The sequence below is a fragment of the Piliocolobus tephrosceles genome, chromosome 10 (genome assembly GCF_002776525.5).
Source record: "Piliocolobus tephrosceles isolate RC106 chromosome 10, ASM277652v3, whole genome shotgun sequence".
In the NCBI taxonomy this organism is placed as follows: Eukaryota; Metazoa; Chordata; class Mammalia; order Primates; family Cercopithecidae; genus Piliocolobus; species Piliocolobus tephrosceles.
The window spans coordinates 46,257,709-46,278,093 of NC_045443.1; the positions used below are offsets into that span (position 1 = coordinate 46,257,709).

General features: G+C 47.4%; 1 protein-coding gene across 1 annotated transcript; it reads right to left on the reverse strand.

The window, feature by feature from the left end:
* Positions 1–10,999: 10,999 nt before the first annotated feature.
* Positions 11,000–14,739, reverse strand: TUBA1B (tubulin alpha 1b). Its single transcript, XM_023211218.1, has 4 exons — positions 14,507–14,739; positions 12,719–12,941; positions 12,453–12,601; positions 11,000–12,156 (listed from the first exon to the last, which is right to left on the reverse strand). The coding sequence occupies exons 1-4, from the start codon at positions 14,507–14,509 to the stop codon at positions 11,176–11,178; spliced, it is 1,356 nt and encodes a 451-aa protein (XP_023066986.1). The 5' UTR covers positions 14,510–14,739; the 3' UTR covers positions 11,000–11,175.
* Between the last annotated feature and the right edge of the window lie 5,646 nt (positions 14,740–20,385).

A 20,385-nucleotide genomic window follows, 5' to 3' on the forward strand; every position in this document is an offset into this window, starting at 1 on the left:
CCAGGATGGTCTCGATCTCCTGACCTTGTGATCCGCCTGCCTCGGCCTCCCAAAGTGCTGGGATTATAGGCGTGAGCCACTGCGCCCAGCCATGCCCAGCTAATTTTTGTATTTTGGTAGAGACGAGGTTTCACCATGTTGGTCAGGCTGGTCTCCAACTCCTGACCTCAGGTGATCCACCTGCCTCAGCCTCCCAAAGTGCTGGGATTACAGGCATGCGCCACCGCACCCTGCCAGAGCTCATCTGACTCTGAACCATAACTTTTTTCTTTTCTCTGGTCAAAATAGGACAAATTTCTAGAAATTTTGGAATTTCCCTCTTGTCTAGAGTGCCAGGGAAACCAGAAAACCAGGAATTTCCTAAGCAAGTCCTTCCTACATCTGAGAACTTTTTGATGTTGTCATTGGGAGTTAGGAGGAGAAGAATTTTAGAAACATGCTGGCCGGGTGCGGTGGCTCACACCTGTAATCCCAGTGCTTTGGAAGGGCGAGGCAGGTGGATCACCTGAGGTTGGGAGTTCAAGACCAGCCTCACCAAAATGGAGAAACCCTGTCTCTACTAAAAATACAAAATTCACCAGGCGTGGTGGCACATGCCTGTAATCCCAGTTACTTGGGAGGCTGAGGCAGGAGAATCACTTTAACCCAGGAGGCAGAGGTTGCGGTGAGCCGAGATCACGCCATTGCACTCCTGCCTGGGCAACAAGAGTGAAACTCCATCTCAAAGAAAGAAAGAAAAGAAAAGAAACATGCTTTGAGAGATTCAATTCTAATTCTTCCTCCCTACATATCTGACCTCTCCAAAAATATTTGAGAGAAGAATTATAATGAAAGATTGGCTTGAGACAGCAGGGAAAAAATTGTGAAATTATAGACTCTGGGAATGGAGAGGTATATTAGAAGTTATCTGGCCGGGTGCGGTGGCTTACGCCTGTAATCCTAGCACTTTGGGAGGCCGAGGCAGGTGGATCACAAGGTCAGGAGATCGAGACCATCCTGGCTAACACGGTGAAACCCCATCTCTACTAGAAATACAAAAAAAAAAAAATTAGCTGGGCGTGGTGGCGGGTGCCTGTAGTCCCAGCTACTCAGGAGGCTGAGGCAGGAGAATGGCGTGAACCCAGGAGGCGGAACTTGCAGTGAACCGAGATCACGCCACTGCACTCCAGCCTGGGCAACAGAGCGAGACTCCATCTCAAAAAAAAAAAAAAAAGTTATCAGGTCTACCTGTATGTGCTACATGACATAGACCAGGGGTCCTCAACTGCTGGGTGCAGACCATGGCCTGTTAGGAATCGGCCCACACTGCAGGAGGTGAGTGGTGGGCAAGCAAGCATTACCGCCTGAGCTCCACCTCCTATCAGATCAGCAGCGGCATTAGATTCTCGTAGTAGCTGTGAACTGTGGATATAGGTTGGGTGCTTCTTATAAGAATCTAATGCCAGATGATCTTAGGTGGAACAGTTTCATCCTGAAACCACCCCTCACCACACACACCATTCATGGAAAAATTGTCTTCCACAAAACCAGCCCCTGGTACCAAAAAGATTGGGGACCACTGACTGCTGAATAGATGGCATACTGGTTCATTGTTGGTGCTGGCTAATTTTTAGAAAGTGAACTGCAGTCTTCTTCCTCATCGTTTGCTGTGCCCTCTGGGGTTTTGAGGAATGAATCTACTGCCATTTCTAGACCGCAGCCCTTCATTGGATTTCTCTTTTCTAAGCTAAACATCCTCAGTTGTTGCGGGAAGTCAGGGACCCTGAACAGAGGGACCTGCTGAGGCTGTGACAGAAGGACATAAATTGTAAAGATTTCATGGACATTTATCACTTCCCCAGTCAATACTCATAATTTTCTATGCCTGTCTTTAATCTCTTAATCCCGTCATCTTTGTAAGCTGAAGATGTACTATGCCTAATACTCCTTACCACTCTCCTCACCCCTTGGAGAAAACTCCATTGTCTATGTTCCTCTTGAAGCCCAGACTGGATAAGAGATTACACAGGCCAGATGCAGTGGCTCACACCCGTAATCTCAGCACTTTGGGAAGCCAAAGTGGGTGGATTGCCTCAGCTCAGGAGCTGGAGACCAGCCTGGCAACATGGCAAAACTCTGTCTCTACAAAAAATACAAAAATTAGCTGGACATTGTAGCATGCCTGTAGTCCCAGCTACTTGGGAGACTGATTTGGGAGACTGAAGTGGGAGGATTGATTGAACCCAGGGGGTGGAGGCTGCAGTGAGCCCAGATTGTGCTACTGCATTCCAGCCTGGGAGCCTGGGCAATAGTGCAAGACTCTGTCTCAAAGCAAAACAAAACAAAAAAGATAATAACAAAAAAATCAACAACAACAAAAAGATTGCACCAGGTGAGCAGTGAAGAGTATGGTGGGAATATTCACCTGCCTAGCTTTGAGCACCGTTATATAGAAGGAATATTAGGGTGACAGCCTGTCCTGTCAGCTGGGTCACAACCCAGCTCGTGGTACACATTGACTTGGTCATAGTGAGGCAGCAGAAGTTTCTACATGCCAGTATCATGAGATGCTAGGGCCAGAGAGGCTGAGGGATCTTTTTTTGGTTTGTTTTGAGACATCTTCTTGATGAAGAAGCTTTATTATTTTATTTTATTTTGTTTTATTTTATTTTATTTTATTTTATTTTATTTTATTTTATTTTATTTTATTGAAATGGAGTCTCACTCCACACACAGGCTGGAGGGCAGTGGCACGATCTCAGCTCACTGCAGCCTCGACCTCCTGGGTTTAAGCGATTCTTCTGCTTCAGCCTCCTGAGGAGTTGGGACTGCAGGGGTATGCCACCACTCCTGACTAATTTTTGTATTTTCAGTAGAAACAGGGTTTCACCATGTTGACCAGGTTGGTCTCGAACTCCTGACCTCAAGTGATCCTCCCATCTCAACCTCCCAAAGTGCTGGGATTACAAAAGTGAGCCACTACGATGAAGAATCTTTAGAACACAGAAGAAACCTTCCTATCCACTTCCATTTTATGTCTCTATCCACCTTTTACTCTCTGCCTGAGGCCCCTTTGGTCCTGGGCTTAGTCTGAAAGTGGGGAGGAAGTAGATGGATAGTCATCTCTAGCTTTCAGAGTTAAAATGTTTTTTTGTTTGTTTTTTGTTCAGATTTTTTTTTTTTTTTTTTTTTTTTTTTTTTTTGAGACAGGGTCTTGGGGTCTTGGTCTGGCACCTAGGCTGGAGTGCAAAGAAGCAATTTCAGCTCACTGATTTCTCAACCTCTCAGGCACAATTGATCCTCTTACCTCAGCCTCCCAGGCAGCTGGGACCAAAGGCATGCACCATCACACCAGGCTAATTTTTATTTTTTTTATATATATACTTTAAGTTCTAGGGTACATGTGCACAACTTGCAGGTTTGTGCCATGTTGGTGTGCTGCACCCATTAACTCGTCATTTACATTAGGAATATCTCCTAATGCTATCCCTCCCCCCTTCTCCCACTCCTCAACAGGTCCCAGCGTGTGATGTTCCCCTTCCTGTGTCCAGATGTTCTCATTGTTCAATTCCCACCTATGAGTGAGAGCATGCCATGTCTGGTTTTCTGTTCTTGCGATAATTCGCTAATTTTTAAATTTTTTTTAGAGACAGGATTTCACTAGTTGCCCAGGTTGGTCTAGAACTCCTGGTCTCAAGTGATCTTCCTTCCTTGGCCTCCCAAAGTGCTGGTACTACAAGTCTAAGCCATTGTGCCTGGCCCATTTGACTAATCTTAAAAAACAAAAACAAACAAAACTGTGGAGCATTTACCTAATGGATTTTTTTTTTTTTTAATCTGGTAAAGGCTGGGCACAGTGACTCACGCCTGTAATCCCAGCACTTTGGGAGGCCGAGGTGGGCAGATCACCTGAGGTCGGGGGTTCGAGACCAGCCTGACCAACATGGAGAAATCCCATCTCTACTAAAAATACAAAATTAGCTGGGCGTCGTGGCGCATGCCTGTAATGCTAGCTACTCGGAAGGCTGAGGCAGGAGAATTGCTTGAACCCAGGAGGCGGAGGTTGTGGTGAGCCAAGATCACGCCATTGCATTCTAGTCTGGGCAACAAGAGCAAAATTCCGACTCAAAAAAAAAAAAAAAAAAAAAAAGAGTCCGAAGCAGAAAAGGATTGCTTGAGCTCAGAATTTTGAGACCAGCTTGGACAACGTGATGAGACTCAATCTCTACAAAAAATTTAAAAATTAGCCAGGGGTGATGGTGGGTGCTACCCAAGCTACCTGTAGTCCCAGCTACCCAAGAAGCTGAGCTGGGAGGATCCCTTGAGTCCAGGAGGTCAAGGCAGCAGTGAGCCAAGATCGAATCACTGCACTCCAGCCTGAACACAAGAGCTAGGCCCTGTCTCCAAAAAAACAAAAAACAAAAAAACTCTGGTAGGGAAGAAATATATGAATTAAATAATCACACAAATATATATTTACAAAATTTACAAATGTGAGAAAAGTAGAGGTTCTATGAAAATATATACTAGAAAATATGGCCTATTCTGACCTAGTCTCCAAGTCCTTGAAGAAATGACTTCATTGAAAGGAGAATATGCATTAACCGGACAAAGGTGTTGGGGGCTCTCATGGCAATAGAAGGTACCACAGGCAGAGGAAAGTGTATGTTTAAAGGCTCAGGCATGAATGAGGTAATGAGCTTGATTCTGTCTAGTTGGGCATGATAACATACAGCAGGCCGTCAGTTGGGAGTGGGTGGGGTAGAGCATTTGGGTATTCGTTTTGGCTTATGAACCAGATAGCAGAGAGGTGGAAGCTAGCCTTAGCAACACAATGACGTCAGTGTCTACATGATGATGCCCACATTGTCAGGTGGTTATTGACTTTGTATCAATATTGAGTTTAGATTAATGTGACAACATGCTCCTCCCTTACTGCATGTTGATCCTAAGGCGTTTTGTTTTCTTTTGTTTTTGTTTTTTTTTTTTTTGAGACGGAGTTTCACTCTGTTGCCTAGGCTGGACTGCAGTAACACTAACTCAGCTCACTGCAACCTCCACCTCCCAGGTTCAAGCAGTTCTCCTGCCTCAGCCTCCTGAGTAACTGTGATTACAGGCAGCTGCTACCATGCCTGGCTAATTTTTGTATTTTTAGTAGAGACGGGGTTTCATCATGTTGGCCAGGCTGGTCTCGAACTTCTGACTTCAAGTGATCCACCCTCCTTGGCCTCCCAAAGTGCTGAGATTATAGGCATGAGCCACCACGTCTGGCCCAAGGCCATGTTTTGTTTTGTTTTGTTTTTTGAGATGGAGTTTCACTCTTATTGCCCAGGCTGGAGTGCAATGGCGTGATCTGGGTTCACCACAACCTCTGCCTCCTGGTTTCAAGCGGTTCTCCTGTCTCAGCCTCCCGAGTAGCTGGGATTATAGGCACATGCCACCATGCCTGGCTAATTTTCGTATTTTTAGTAGAGGCGGGGTTTTACCATATTGGCCAGGCTGGTATTGAATTCCTGACCTCAGGTGATCCACCCACCGCGGCCTCCTGAAGTGCTGGGATTACAGGTGTGAGCCACCATGCCTGGCCAAGGCCATGTTTTTATACGCATCCTACCTCAGGGAAGCACCCTAGAGGAAGGGGTTGAGGTCCAGAAACTCCTTGGGTGGTGGTGTTTTCTGTAGCCTCCTGATTCACAGCGGCCTAGCATGAGGCCCAGCTGCCTCCAGTCATGGACAGAAGAAAAAGCGACAAGTGTGTGAATGCTAGGGGTGGCAGGTCAGTTACTTCCGGCTTGTTTGTCATCTTTTCCGCACAGGTCCAAGATGACAAGGGCAGAGTTCACAAATCTGAGCTTGGCTCTCCTGGACAGAGAACTCCTTGTCAGTGGTGCCATCTGCAGGGCATTAAGGAATTTGCCAGGAGTTTGATGGGATTGGGAGGGGAATATGGCATCTCCAGATAAAATGCTCTTCCCTCCTCCCTTGCTCAAGCCTGTTAGTCTAAGCACATCCCTAAATCACAGCCCGGGTCCTCAGTAGGGCTGAAAGACTCATGTCCTAATGATCTTGTGGCAGGCAATATTTAAGGCTTCTAGTCCTACAAGGCAGGACACAAGGCTGTGGTATCTCTCCCCTTCTTCCCTACCAATTAAATCTGTCATCTCTAGAATGAGGCACTGGGCTTTTTTCATTTTAACAGTGAACTCACGGAGGGGATGAACAGTAGGTTGTGAAGGCATTTAAGCATTCTAGTGTCAAAAAAAGAAGATGTCTATGTAGTTAAGATTAGTTATCATTGTTATTGTCATCATCCTTTTCATCTCTAAGTAAACCCTTCTTGGGCTTTTAAAAATTTATATTCATTGACTGGGTACGGTGGCTCATCCCTGTAATCCCAGCACTTTGGGAGGCCGAGGCAGGCAGATCACCTGAGGTCAGGAATTCGAGACCAGTCTGGCCAACGTGGTGAAACCCTGTCTGTACTAAAAATACAAAAAAATTAGCTGGGGCGTGGTGGTGGGCACCTATAATCCCAGCTACTTGGCAGACTGAGGCAGGAGAATCACTTGAACCTGGGAGTTGGAGGATGCAGTGAGCCAAGATCTCACCATTGCACTCCAGACTGGATGTCAGAGTTAGACTTCATCTCTTAAAAAAGAAGAAGAAGAAGAAGAAAGTTACACTTATTTTCTGAATAAATGGCCTATGCTTCTGTAGTAGCTCTGGAGAATGGCTGAGCAGACATGTCAAGACCTGGTATACCCTGCCTCTCATCTCCCAACTTGGATGCACATCTCTAAGTTTACAGGTCCTTCCAAACTCCAAAGCCCTACTTGCTACCCCTTCTGAGAAAGGCAGAATGGAAATCTATAGTGTGAAAGGGAAAATAGTCCCAGAAGATTAAGAGGTCCTGATTAGTGACAGAACAAGAGGCTAACCAAATGTCTCTGTTCCCTAGGCTCCTCCCCTGAGAGTTGATAAAGAAGCTTGGGCCCTGAAAGAGAGTGAATGTTACAAAACCTTAGGGCTTAAAGTTTATATTGAGTAGAACAATAAAGAATCTGGCTGGCTGGGCACAGTGGCTCATGCCTGTAATCCCAGCACTTTGGGAGGCCAAGGAGGGTGGATCACGAGGTCAGGAGATCGAGACTATCCTGACTAACACAGTGAAACCCCGTCTCTACTAAAAATACCAAAAATTAGCCGGGCGTGGTGGCAGGTGCCTGTAGTCCCAGCTACTTGGAAGGCTGAGGCAGGAGAATGGCATGAACCCAGGAGGCGGAGGTTGCAGTGAGCCAAGATCGCGTCACTGCACTCCAGCCCGGGCTACAGGGCAAGACTTGTCTAAAAAAAAAAAAAAGAATCTGGCTTAAGAGAGAAATTACCATTATTTATTTTTGGTTCCCTAGAAGCATTCTATGGGCATTACCAGGTGCTGTACTTGCTACCTGGTCAGAGGTATAGATAAGACAACTCCAGTGCCCCTTAAAGGGGCACTTTAAAGGAGGGCTTGATGACATGTCCTGTCTACCTGAGCATTTCATTCTAGCCACCCCCTTCCCCATGGCCCACACATAATATATCATTTAATCCAAGGCCTTAACTTATAATTATTAGTATTCATCTTGGCCTGGTGTGGTGGCTCACCCTTGTAATCCCAGCAGTTTGGGAGGCCAAGGAGGGAGGATCATTTGAGGTCAGGAGTTTGAGACCAGCTTGGCCAACATGGTGAAACCCCATCTCTACTAAAAATACAAAAATTAGCTGGGCATGGTAGTGCACGCCTGTAATCCCAGCTATTCGGGAGGCTGAGGCAGGAGAATCCCTTGAACCCAGGAGGCAGAGGTTACCAGTGAGCCGAGACTGAGCCACTGCACTCCAGCTTTGGCAATAGAACGAGACTCCATCTCAAGAAAAAAAAAAAAAAAAGTAGTCATCTTGATGTATAAAACAATTTTTTATTTATTTTTTCCTTTGAGATGGAGTTTCACTTTTGTCACCCAGGCTGCAGTGCAATGGCATGATCTTGGCTCACACAACCTCTACCTCTCGGGTTCAAGCAATTCTCCTGTCTCAGCCTCCCAAGTAGCTGGGATTAGAGGTGCCCACCACCACGCCCAGATAATTTTTGTATTTTTAGTAGAGATGGGGTTTCACCATGTTGACCTGGTTGGTCTCAAACTGCTGACCTCAGGTGATCCGCCTGCTTCAGCCTCCTGAAGTGCTGGGATTACAGGAGTGAACCACTGTGCCCAGCTTAAAATTTTTTACTGTATATTTTTGAGAGTTTCACTCTGTCACCCAGGCTGGAGTGCAGTGGCATAATATCGGCTCACTGCCACCTCCGCCTCCCAGGTTCAAGTGATTCTCCTGCCTCAGTCCCTGATGTAGCTGGGACTACAGGCACAGGCTACCATGCCCAGCTAATTTTGTATTTTTAGTAGAGTTGGGATTTCACCATGTTGGCCTCACTGGTCTCGATCTCCTGACCTCAGGTGATCCACTTACTTTGGGCTCCCAAAGTGATAGGATTACAGGCGTGAGCTGCCATGCCCAGGCCTCTCAGTTCTTTAAAGGTGTCTGCAGCTGGGAGCACTCAGTGGCTCATGCCTGTAATCCCAGCACTTTGGGAGGCCAAGGTGGGCGGATCACGAGGTCAGGAGTTCGAGACCAGCCTGGCCAACATGGTGAAACCCCCGTCTGTACTAAAAATACAAAAATTAGCCAGGCGTGGTGGCGGGCTATAGTCCCAGCCACCTGTAGTCCCAGCTACTTGGGAGGCTGAGACAGGAGAATGGCATGAACCCGGGAGGTGGAGCTTGCAGTGAGCTGAGATTGTGCCACTGCACTCTAGCCTTTGGCAGCAGAGCGAGACCCCGTCTCAAAAATAAATAAATAAATAAATAAATAAATAAATAAACAAACAAAAATAAAGAATAAAGGTGTCTGCTTTCCCTTGGAGGCTGTGATGGCTACATTTGTGTTGCTATGCTAGGCCTACAGGCTCCCCACCAAAGCCTTTTCTCTGAATTGTTCATGCCAAATCAGATTATATTTGGAGCTGAGAGCTACAGTCATCCCTTAGTATCCCTGGAGGATACCAAAAATCCATGAATGTTCAAGTTCCTTATATAGAGAGCTCTAGTGTTTCCATGTAACCTGCACACATCTTCCTGTATACTTTAAGTCATTTCCAGATTACTTATAATACCTAATACAATGTGAATGCTATGTAAATAATTGTTATACTATATCATTTAGAGAATCAAGGGGACAAGTACACGTTCAGTTCAGACACAACTATCCATTTTTCCAAACATATATTTTGAGATAGGGTCTTTCTCTGGCACCCAGGCAGGAATGCAGCAGCACAATTACACTGGCTAATTTGTTTTGGTTTTTGTTTTGCAATGACAGGGTCTCCCTAGGTTGCCTAGGCTGGTCTCAAACTCCTGGGCTCAAGTGATCCTCCTGCCTTGACGAAAGTGCTGGTATTATAGGCATCAACCACCAGGGCCGGTTGCTTCCAAGTATTTTAAATCCAGTTAGTCAAATCTAGATATGGAACCCACAGATAGGGAGGGCTATTTTGTAAATTTGTAGGATTTATGGGCTAAAAAAAAAAACCTGGGAAAATTGTAGACTTCCCTACTTTTTTTTGAGATGAAGTTTCGCTTTTGTTGCCCAGGCTGGAGTGCAATGGCGCAATCTTGGCTCACTGTAACCTCCTCCTCCCAGGTTCAAGCAATTCTCCTGCCTCAGCCTCCCGAGTAGCTGGGATTACAAGGGTGCACCACCACGTCCAGCTAATTTTGTATTTTTAGTAGAGATGGGGTTTCTCCATGTTGGCCAGGCTGGTCTCAAACTCCTGACCTCAGGTAATCCACCTGCCTCCGCCTCCCAAAGCGCTTGGATTACAGGTATGAACCACTGTGCTTGGCCTCTTCTCTGCTTTTTCAAAAAAGCCTCATGCATTCTTTCAGTCTTCTTGGTCTTTAGCAACCATCAAGGTCTTTAGCAGCCACAATTTTCCTGTACTTTACGGATTTGAAATCTACATTTTCTCCTAGGTTAAATCCTCTATTTACATTCTCTGTGCCTACAAGTCTGTTACATGTAGCCAAAATATTTGAAAGGATGTAAACCATGCCAAATGCTATAAATTATTATCCTAACCTTTACAAATGTTGCCACTTTACCCTCATGTAATGCAGTGCTCTCCCACCAATGCATATGGCTTATTGTTTAGCCTTCTTTCTTAGCATGACTTTTGACCACCATGAATTCTGGTCCTACTTTTTCCTATCACAATAGGGCTGGAAACTGCCTTTACTTCACCACCCTCAAAGTTCCTACAGTCAGATGTTTTCCCAGGTCACTGCTTTTTCTTAAGACAGGGTCTGTCACCAAGGCCGGAGTGCAGTGGTACAATCACAGCTCACCACAGCCTCAACCTCGTCAGCCTCACAAGTAGCTGGGATTATAGGCACATACCACCACGCCCAAATTTTTGTATTTTTTTGTAGACGGGGTTTCATCATGTTGCCCAGGCTGGTCTTGAATGCCTGGGCTCAAATAATCTACCTGCCTTGTCCTCGTGCTGGGATTAGAGGCATGAGCCACCATGACCAGCCAAAGATCACTTTGAAATTTCTTAATTACACTAAAAAGGTTATTAGCAGGCCACTTTGAACAGCAGCAACTTAGCAGATATTCAAAACGTATACTTCCCATACGTAACTCATTAGTAACTACCCAGTCATACTCTGAAGGGCTAAATGAGCTCTAGATTAGCAGAATGACTTTCATCAGTTTCCCCGCCCCCTACGCCAAGGGATGAGGTGGTAGTCTGAGAATCTAGGGCTTCTGCTTTTCTAGTCCCTTGAGCTTCCTTTTCCCTAGGGGTGACTGCACAGGAAGTAGGATCCTTGACACCACCAGCAAATTGCAGACTCTATACTCCAAATATAGATGAATCCAAAAACCAAGACACTTTTAGAAAACACACAGGAAACAAAGCTTTTGATGTTAATGACTTTACTTTGAGACACGATGGAAAAATATTATAGGTACACATGGAAAAGACATGATCACCAAGTGAAAACAATCTAACCAGAAAGCTTTAATGTCTGTCAGCTAAGCTGAAGCTGAAATCCTGGGAGCATGACATGCTGCAGGGCCAAAAGGAATGGGTAATTAGTATTCCTCTCCTTCTTCCTCACCCTCTCCTTCAACAGAATCCACACCAACCTCCTCATAATCCTTCTCAAGGGCAGCCATATCTTCACGGGCCTCAGAGAACTCGCCTTCCTCCATCCCCTCACCCACATACCAGTGAACAAAGGCACGCTTGGCATACATCAGGTCAAACTTGTGGTCCAGACGAGCCCAGGCCTCGGCAATGGCTGTGGTGTTGCTCAGCATGCACACAGCTCTCTGAACCTTGGCCAGGTCTCCACCAGGCACCACAGTGGGAGGCTGGTAGTTGATGCCAACCTTGAAGCCAGTGGGGCACCAATCCACAAACTGGATGCTGCGCTTGGTCTTGATGGTGGCAATGGCAGCATTGACATCTTTGGGAACCACATCACCACGGTACAACAGGCAGCAAGCCATGTATTTACCATGGCGAGGGTCACATTTCACCATCTGGTTGGCTGGCTCAAAGCAAGCATTGGTGATCTCTGCTACAGAAAGCTGTTCATGGTAGGCTTTCTCAGCAGAGATGACAGGGGCGTATGTGGCCAGAGGGAAGTGGATGCGGGGGTAGGGCACCAGGTTGGTCTGGAATTCTGTCAGGTCAACATTCAGGGCTCCATCAAATCTCAGGGAAGCAGTGATGGAGGACACAATCTGGCTAATAAGGCGGTTAAGGTTAGTGTAGGTTGGGCGCTCGATATCGAGGTTTCTACGACAGATGTCATAGATGGCCTCATTGTCTACCATGAAGGCACAATCAGAGTGCTCCAGGGTGGTGTGGGTGGTGAGGATGGAGTTGTAGGGCTCAACTACAGCTGTGGAAACCTGGGGCGCTGGGTAAATGGAGAACTCCAGCTTGGACTTCTTGCCATAATCAACTGAGAGACGTTCCATGAGCAGGGAGGTGAACCCAGAACCAGTTCCCCCACCAAAGCTGTGGAAAACCAAGAAGCCCTGAAGACCGGTGCACTGGTCAGCCTGTAGGGAAATAAAAAAATTAATATTTTAATGCAAAAGACACATTCTCTTAGAATTTCTATTTAAACTTCTTAGATTAAGAACCATCTCACTGACATAAGCATAAGGAAATGGGAAAACAAACATATCCAGAAACTGTCCATAACCTAGGGGACTATCTGATTTAGAACCAATGAACATAGTAAGCAGTCTATTCCACATTTTGGTAGGTGCTAAAGAATGATGTCAGTCACTCCACCCAACTTGCACTGGAACCATCTCGCCGCATTAAATGCATATTTATATATTGTGCTTACCAGCTTGCGAATTCGGTCCAACACAAGGTCAATGATCTCCTTGCCAATGGTGTAGTGCCCTCGGGCATAGTTATTGGCAGCATCTTCCTTGCCTGTGATGAGCTGCTCAGGGTGGAAGAGCTGGCGGTAGGTGCCAGTGCGAACTTCATCTGGAGAAGGAGGGAGAGAAGGACGGAGGGAGTGGGTGAGTGACCAGTGGAGCCCCCAGGACAGACCTCCTGTCCCAGCATCCTGGGATCTCACTTGGGTTACTGAGGTCAACTCACCAATGACCGTGGGTTCCAAGTCTACAAACACTGCCCGGGGCACATGCTTGCCAGCGCCAGTCTCACTGAAGAAGGTGTTGAAGGAGTCATCTCCTCCCCCAATGGTCTTGTCACTCGGCATCTGGCCATCGGGCTGGATGCCGTGTTCCAGGCAGTAGAGCTCCCAGCAGGCATTGCCAATCTGGACACCAGCCTGGCCAACGTGGATGGAGATGCACTCACGCTGTGGGAAGGAAAAAAGATATCACAATTTAATCTATTGGTGACTGTCAGGTGGAACAAAATACTCATGCAATCTTTATTTTTTTAGAGATAAGGTCTGTCACCCAGACTTGAGTGCAGTGATGCCGTCTAGGCTCACGGCAGCCTAAACCTCCTGGGCTTGAGTCATCCCCCTACCCCAGCCTCTGGAGCAGCTGGGACCACAGGCACAGGCCACTACCCCTGGCTAATTTTTTCATCTTTTTTTGTGGAGATGAGGTCTGGCTGTGTTACCTAGGCTACTCACGTAATCTTAAAACAAATTTCCTTTTTTAAAGCGACATAAGACGTACTACTCTTCTGAGAACAGCTTATCGTCTACATTGCTTTTAATGACTGTTACCTTCCCATCCTAAACTGGGAAGGCCTCCTTCCAGACCAATACAGCTCAGTCACAGCTTCCTCCTTTGGAGGACCAAGACAGGAAGGTGGGCATCCACCCAGCGCTCAGGCCCCAGAATACCACTTTAGACTAGGTGGCCACATTTCCGGGCAGCTCCTAGCACAGGAAGCACGTGGCCAGACCAGCGCAGAAATGTCTGTCCGCAGGGACAACGGGCGGGGCTCTGCGGCACAGGATGAATGCGCAATTCAGGGCGCGCGCTCTCGCGCCCCCCGGCGGCGCTGCAGAGGCACGAAATGGCCACGTCTGCAAAGGCGCTGCCCAGGCCGCCCATCCTCCCTTGCCCGCCGGCATCGGGCTGGGCCTAACACCTCCACAGCAGTCTGAGCGCAGTTGGGGATTATCGGCGGCCCAGATCTGGGTCAAGATCCGATTTCCGTTTCCTCAAAATCCCTCACTGCCACCACCTGCTCCCCTGAATTCCTAACGCAGCAGAGAGACAGGTGGCCTCTACAGACTGTTGTGGTCGAACTGTTCTAATTCACTGGTGTATAGCGGTACATTGACAGGGCCCTTCCCCACATTCCTCTTATTGCTTTCATTAAAAAAAGAAAACTCAGGTTAACAGGAGACACGCCCTGTAGCCCGTCTCGCCGCGACCCAGAACGCATGCGCAGACTGCAGTGGCGGTTTCCCGCCCAGGAACGGCGTGAAGGTAACGGTCGCGCGTGCGCGCTTTTGTCTCCAGCTGCTTCCCACCCCCGCTTTTCGCGCTCAAGAGGAAGTGAAGGCTGGAAGATGTTAGAGTACGCGCGCGCGCGCGTCCACCCAAAGCGGGGGAAGGGCATGCGCTGGAAAGGACTTCAGGGACTCGAGGGACCGCTCCCAGTACAGAGTTACGCGCTGAAAGAGAGCTCCGGATACGGCGGAAGGCAGCCGGAGCCCCTTCATCCCTTCCAGAGTCCGATAAGAAATCCTGGCGCCCCTCGACCTTTCCGGGCCCCAGCTATTTACACACACCGAGGTCTCACCACTCCCGCCCTGGCCTCTCGCCTTGTTTTCCGCCCTCCAAACGGACGGCTCTGGAACCAGACCTCCCCGGCTGTATACAGGGCCCCCGCGCCCCGTCGGCTCGCTTTTCCCTGCTTCCCTGAAAGCAGCCGGGAGCCGCGCGGCTCACTCACCATAGTGGCTAGGGATTAGGAGGCGAAGGCGGCAGGAGCAGACACCGGGTCCCGGTTACCGTCCCCGACAAGCTAAGAGTCGAGGTAAGTAACGCACTGGGGCGGGGCCGGCGCTGGAGCCTCTTAAGTAGCGGCTGCGGAGGGGGGGCGGGCACAGGCGGTGTCGCGGCCGCGGGCCCCTCCTCCGGCCCGGTGCGCCCACTCGGCGCCCGGCCTGGCCGCCGCAGAGGCGGGCTCCGGGCCCCGAGCCCCCTCCCTTCGCGCGGCCGCGGGGCGGGGTCCGCCACGCCTGCGGGCCGCGCGCGCCAGTGCTGCAGTGTGCGGCGCATGGCTACGAGGGCCTGGCGAGGGGCGGGGGCGAGTCGGAAAGACACGGACCGGGGAATGGGTGACGAGGCTTGCCTTAATTCGGAGGAAGCCTAGGACTTGAGAGAGCCATACAATTTGAAAGACGAAGCACCGTGAAATGCAGAAAGTTGTGGTTCCGATAGCTCAGCTGATTAATTTCGTGTTGCCACAGTTTGTCAGTGAGTTTTGCCTTTTTATTTTCGCAGTTCCTTTTAAGGCAGTGCATTCTGTACTTACCTGATAATGTGAAAAACGCTTTAGAAAACCGAATAGGTGTACATGGTTTACTGTAATGACTTGTTCTCCTCCAAAGTAAGAGTACCAAATGCTGAAAGCAGATAGATATTCAGTCATTCGAAGAGTGCCCAAGCATTTAACATTGAAGCTGTTAAAAGGGCAAAGTAGGCCCCAATTTTAGATTTAAGCCATCAATTTTATGGAACAGTCCTAGGGGCTTTTTGAAAAGGAGATTTAAAAACACATTTCAGAGGTGGTAGCTGAGTTGAAGACGTGAGGAAAGACTTGGATAGGGAGGAAATAAATTGACACTGAAGGATGTTAGGAAGTAGGGATTCCTTGTGCACCTGAAGAGTTTTGTAAGTAAGACTGCTTGGCCTTGTGTCAAGATACATCAATTGGTTATAGCTTAGTGCTTGGAGGCCCACATTATAGGAGTAGACTAGGTCTCCCTTCGCCCCGCCCCTGGAAAATCTATTTCAAGACGATAAACCACATTGCTAATCCTTGGAAATGCAGAAGGTGGTTAGGTTTAAAATGTGGCTTTAAAATGGTCCTAGCTGAAACATATTGATGTTACTATTCAGAATATCTGCCCAGTATATGAGGAACAAAAAGGTTAAACCTAAAACACTAAAAATTCGTAGTTCATATTCAGTTATTAGCCTATTAAAAGTTGGTGCAGCCTTCATCCTTCGCACCGAATTTCAGACAAATAGCAAATTTATGTGGTTAATAAGTGTATGTTGTAAGGAGTTATATATGTGTATGTCTATATATGTGTGTCTCCACCCATCTGAACCTGACCTGCAGACCAAGAGGTTCTCGTTTATTTCTGATAGTTTTGGTAGTCTTGTTAAAGGCATTTGATTCAAAATCCAAATTTGCACACATTTTTCCAACTGGGTAGAGGAGGCAGGAATATATTTGAATATTGTTCTCACTTGTTTTGTCCCTCTTCTTATTCTTAAAAAAAATTAAGCCTGTCAATTTTAGCAGTGAGGGATGGTATACCAATTTTAGTGACGCTAATATTAATAAGTTCTGATAACCCACTATCATAGGACCACCCCCACTCTTATTCTTAAAATGAATCTGAAAATCATTAGCTTGCTTTAACAGGAAGAATGAATGTTAGGGAACCACCCTGCTGAACTCCATTTTGCTGTCGGCTCTGGATAAAGCTATTTTATCCAGAAAAGCTATCTCTGGGCAAAAAATGTGAATAGTTTAGTAACCTCAATAGGGTTCTGCTAGAACCATTTTGAAGCCACCCTTTAACCCTAACCACTTCATGTATTTCCAAGGATTAGCGATGTAGTTTATGCTCTTGGGATAGATTTTTATGGGGGAGGGGAGAACCTCCCTTCTAGCTCTCTGCAGATTATCAGAGCCGCCACTTCAGGGATTTCCTCCCAGGGGCCTATATGTCTCCCCAGATACCTTCCTAAAACTATTAGCTTTTATCTGTGTATTCTCCTGTTGTAAATGAGGAAGTATTTGAGGGCCTTTTTTTTTTTTTTTTTTTTTTTAGGTCTTGATGATACCTCAGGTTTCACAGAGTAATCAAACTAAAAGAGAACTTCGTTTTATTTCATTTTATTTTTTTGACCGAAACTCCATCTCCAAAAAAAAAAAAAAAAAGTGGGGGGGAATTGTTATGTGATATTGGGACATCTGAGCATTTTGTTTTCATAGGAGTTTGTCCTTGCCAGCTTTTTTTTTTTTTTTTTTTTTTTTTTTGTTGAGATGGAGTCTTGCTTTGTCACCCAAGCTGGAGTGCAGTGGCACACTGTGAACTCCGCCTCCCAGGTTCACGCCATTCTCCTGCCTCAGCCTCCCTAGTAGCTGGGACTACAGGCACCTGCCACCACACCCGGCTAATTTTTTGTATTTTTAGTAGAAACGGTTTCGCCGTGTTAGCCAAGATGGTCTGGATCTCTTGACCTCGTGATCCACCCGTCTCGGCCTCTCAACGTGCTGGGATTATGGGCATGAGCCACCGCGCATGGTCCCTTGCTGGCATTATTAAACTGCTTCCTTAGCTGTAAACATCTTACGACCACGGGTGGTATCTGGTAAGGAATATGCTTTGCTAGTTTAAATTTGGAATTGATTTTGAAATTGCGTTACCCTAGCCCTTTTTTCTTTTTTTGAGACAGAGTTTTGTTTTTGTCTCTCAGGTGAGAGTGCAATGGTGCAATCTCGGCGCACGGCAACCTCCGCCTCCCGGGTTCAAGCGATTTTTCTGTCTCAGCCTCTCAAGTAGCAGATGTTACAGGCACCTGCCACAACGCCCAAATTATTTTTGTATTTTTAGTAGAGAAAGGATTTCACAATGTTAGCCAGACCAGTCTCGAACTCCTGACCTCAGGTGATCTGCCCGCCTCGGCCTCCCAAAGTGCTGGAATTAAAGGTGTGAGCCACCGTGCCTGGCCGTGTTACCCTAGCTCTTATGTTCCTGTTTCCCTAACATAATACCTCCTCTACTCTTCTTCTCTACTTCTCTAATCTTAAGGGGAGATGAAGGGTGAAGGTCATTTTTTGTAACTTCTTCCTGCTGACAGTGGACATTGATCTTTGGGACAGGATTCTCTCCTAAGAATTTACACTTGGTGGCTGGGCGCGGTGGCTCATGCCTGTAATCTCAGCACTCTGGGAGGCCGAGGCAGGCGAATCACAAGGTCAGGAGATCGAGGCCATCCTGGCTAACACGGCGAAATCCCGTCTCTACTAAAAACACAAAAAAATTAGCTGGACGTGGTGGCGGGCGCCTGTAGTCTCAGCTACTCGGAAGGAGAATGGAGTGAACCTGGGAAGCGGAGCTTGCAGTGAGCCCAGATCAGGCCACTGCACACCACCCTGGCTAACACCGTGAAACCCCATCTCTACTAAAAATACAAAAAATTAGCTGGGCGTGGCGGCACATACCTGTAGTCCCAGCTATTATGGAGGCTGATGCAGGAGAATCTCTTGAACCTGGGAGGCAGAGGTTGCGGTGAGCCGAGATCACGCCACTGCACTCCAGCCTGTAAGACAGAGTGAGACTCTATCTCAAAAAAAAAAAAAAAAGAATTTGCAGTTGGTTTCTAGGGAGCCACGGGAGGTCCATGTTTGCATGATGTTCTGATGTTTTTTTTTCTTTTGAGACAGAGTTTCACTCTTGTTGCCCAGGCTGGAGTACAATGGCACGATTTCAGCTCACCACAACCTCTGCCTCCCAAGTTCAAGCGATTCTCCCGCCTCAGCCTCCTGAGTAGCTGGGATTACAGACATGCACCACCTCGCCCAGCTAATTTTGTATGTTTAGTAGAGACAGGCTTTCTCCATGTTGGTCAGGCTGGTCTTGAACTCCCGACCTCAGGTGATCCGCCCACCTTGGGCTCCCAAAGGGCTGGGTTTACAGGCATGAGTCACTGTGCCCCGCCTTTGTATTTTTTAATAGAGACGGGGTTTCTCCTGCCTCGGCCTCCCAAAGTGCTGGGATTACAAGGTGTGAGCCACCACACCTGGCCGAATCTTTTTTTTTTTTAGTTGGAGTCTTGCTCTGTTGCCATGCTGGAGCGCAGTGGCAGCGATCTCAGCTCACTGCAACCTTTGCCTCCCGGTTCAAGCAATTCTCCTGCCTCAGCCTCCTGAGCAGCTGGGACTATAGGCACATGCCACCACGCCCAGCTAATTTTTGTATTTGTAGTAGAGACAGGGTTTCACCGTGTTGGCCAGGATGATCTCGTTCTCTTGACCTTGTGATCTGCACGCCCAGCGATGTTCTGATGATTCAATGGGCATAGCCCTGCCCAGTACTGAAGAAGTAAAAATATTTGGATGCCTGATCTGAGGGGCCTAAAGGCAAGATGTCTTTATTTCCCAGGTCAGAAGATGGTATGGATTGGAAGCCTTGTGCCAGCATCCTCTTTATGTTGGATTGTTGTAATCTAGTAGACACAAACTTCAAGAGGTTAAACAAGCAAGGGCAAAAGATTAGTAGTAACAAGATAGTGATTAAAGGTCCTAGGAAGAGTAAAAACTAATTGATACTCAGAGGGTGCTTTCCCCCCACTTTTTTTTTCCCCAGATGGGGTCTTGCTATGTTGGCCAGGCTTGTCTGAACTCTTGGCCTTGAGCAATTCTCCAGCCTTGGCCTCCCAAAGTACTGAGATTATAGGCCTGAACTACCAAGCCTTGTCTAAACTCTACTTTTATAGGAGTCTTTGTTTTGTTTTGTTTTGTTTTTGAGACATTGTCTTGCTCTGTAGCCTGTGTTGGAGATGGAGACCAGTGGTATGATCACAGCTTACTGCAGCCTTGACCTCCTGACTGAAGCAATCCTGCTACCTCAGCCTCCCTAGTAGCTAGGACTACAGGTGCCCGGGAAATTTTTGTATTTTTTTAGAGGACAACCATGTTTCTCAGATTGATCTCAAACTCTCCTTGCAGGCATTATTAAGCTCCTTCCTGCCGGGTGTGGTGGCTCACACCTGTAATCCCAGCACTTTGGAGGCCGCGGCAGGTGAATCACCTGAGGTCAGGAGTTCAAGACCACCTTGACTAACATGGTGAAACCCCATCTCTACTAAAAATACAGTAATTAGTCGGGTGTGGCGGCGGGCTCCTGTAATCCCAGCTATGTGGGAGGCTGAGGCAGGAGAATCAATTGAGCCCTGGAGGTAGAGGTTGCAGTGAATTGAGATCGCGCTATTGCACTCCAGCCTGGGTGACAAGATTGAAACTCTGTCTCAAAAAAAAAAAAAAACAAAAAAAACAAAAAACTGCTTCCTTAGCTGTAAACATCTTATGACCATGGATCATGACTGGCAAGAAATGTACCTTGCTAGTTTTAAGATGGAATTGATAATTTTTTTTTTTGAGATGGAGTCTGGCTTTGTCGCCCAGGCTGGAGTGCAGTGGTGCAATCTCAGCTCACTGCAAGCTCCGCCTCCCGGGTTTACGCCATTCTTCTGCCTCAAGGCGCCCGCCACCACGCCTGGCTAATTTTTTGTATTTTTAGTAGAGATGGGGTTTCACTGTGTTAGCCAGGATGGTCTTGATCTCCTGACCTCGTGATCCACCCAGCTTCCCAAAGTGCTGGGATTACAGGCGTGAGCCACTGCGCCTGGCCTGGCTCCCCTATACTTCTGTTTCCGTAACTTTTTTTTTTTTTTTTTTTGTCTGAAACAGGGTCTCTCTTGCCCTGTTGCCTAGGCTGGAGTGAGTGCATTGGTGGGAAGTCAACTCACTGCAGCCTCCACCTCCGGAACTTAAGGGATCTTCCCATCTCAGCCTCTTGAGTGACT

Coding starts and splice junctions, on each gene's coding strand:
- TUBA1B (XM_023211218.1), bottom strand. Junction 12,602..12,718: donor CTTGGAACCCACGGTCATTG/GTGAGTTGACCT, acceptor CTCCTTCTCCAG/ATGAAGTTCGCACTGGCACC. Junction 12,157..12,452: donor TGGACCGAATTCGCAAGCTG/GTAAGCACAATA, acceptor ATTTCCCTACAG/GCTGACCAGTGCACCGGTCT.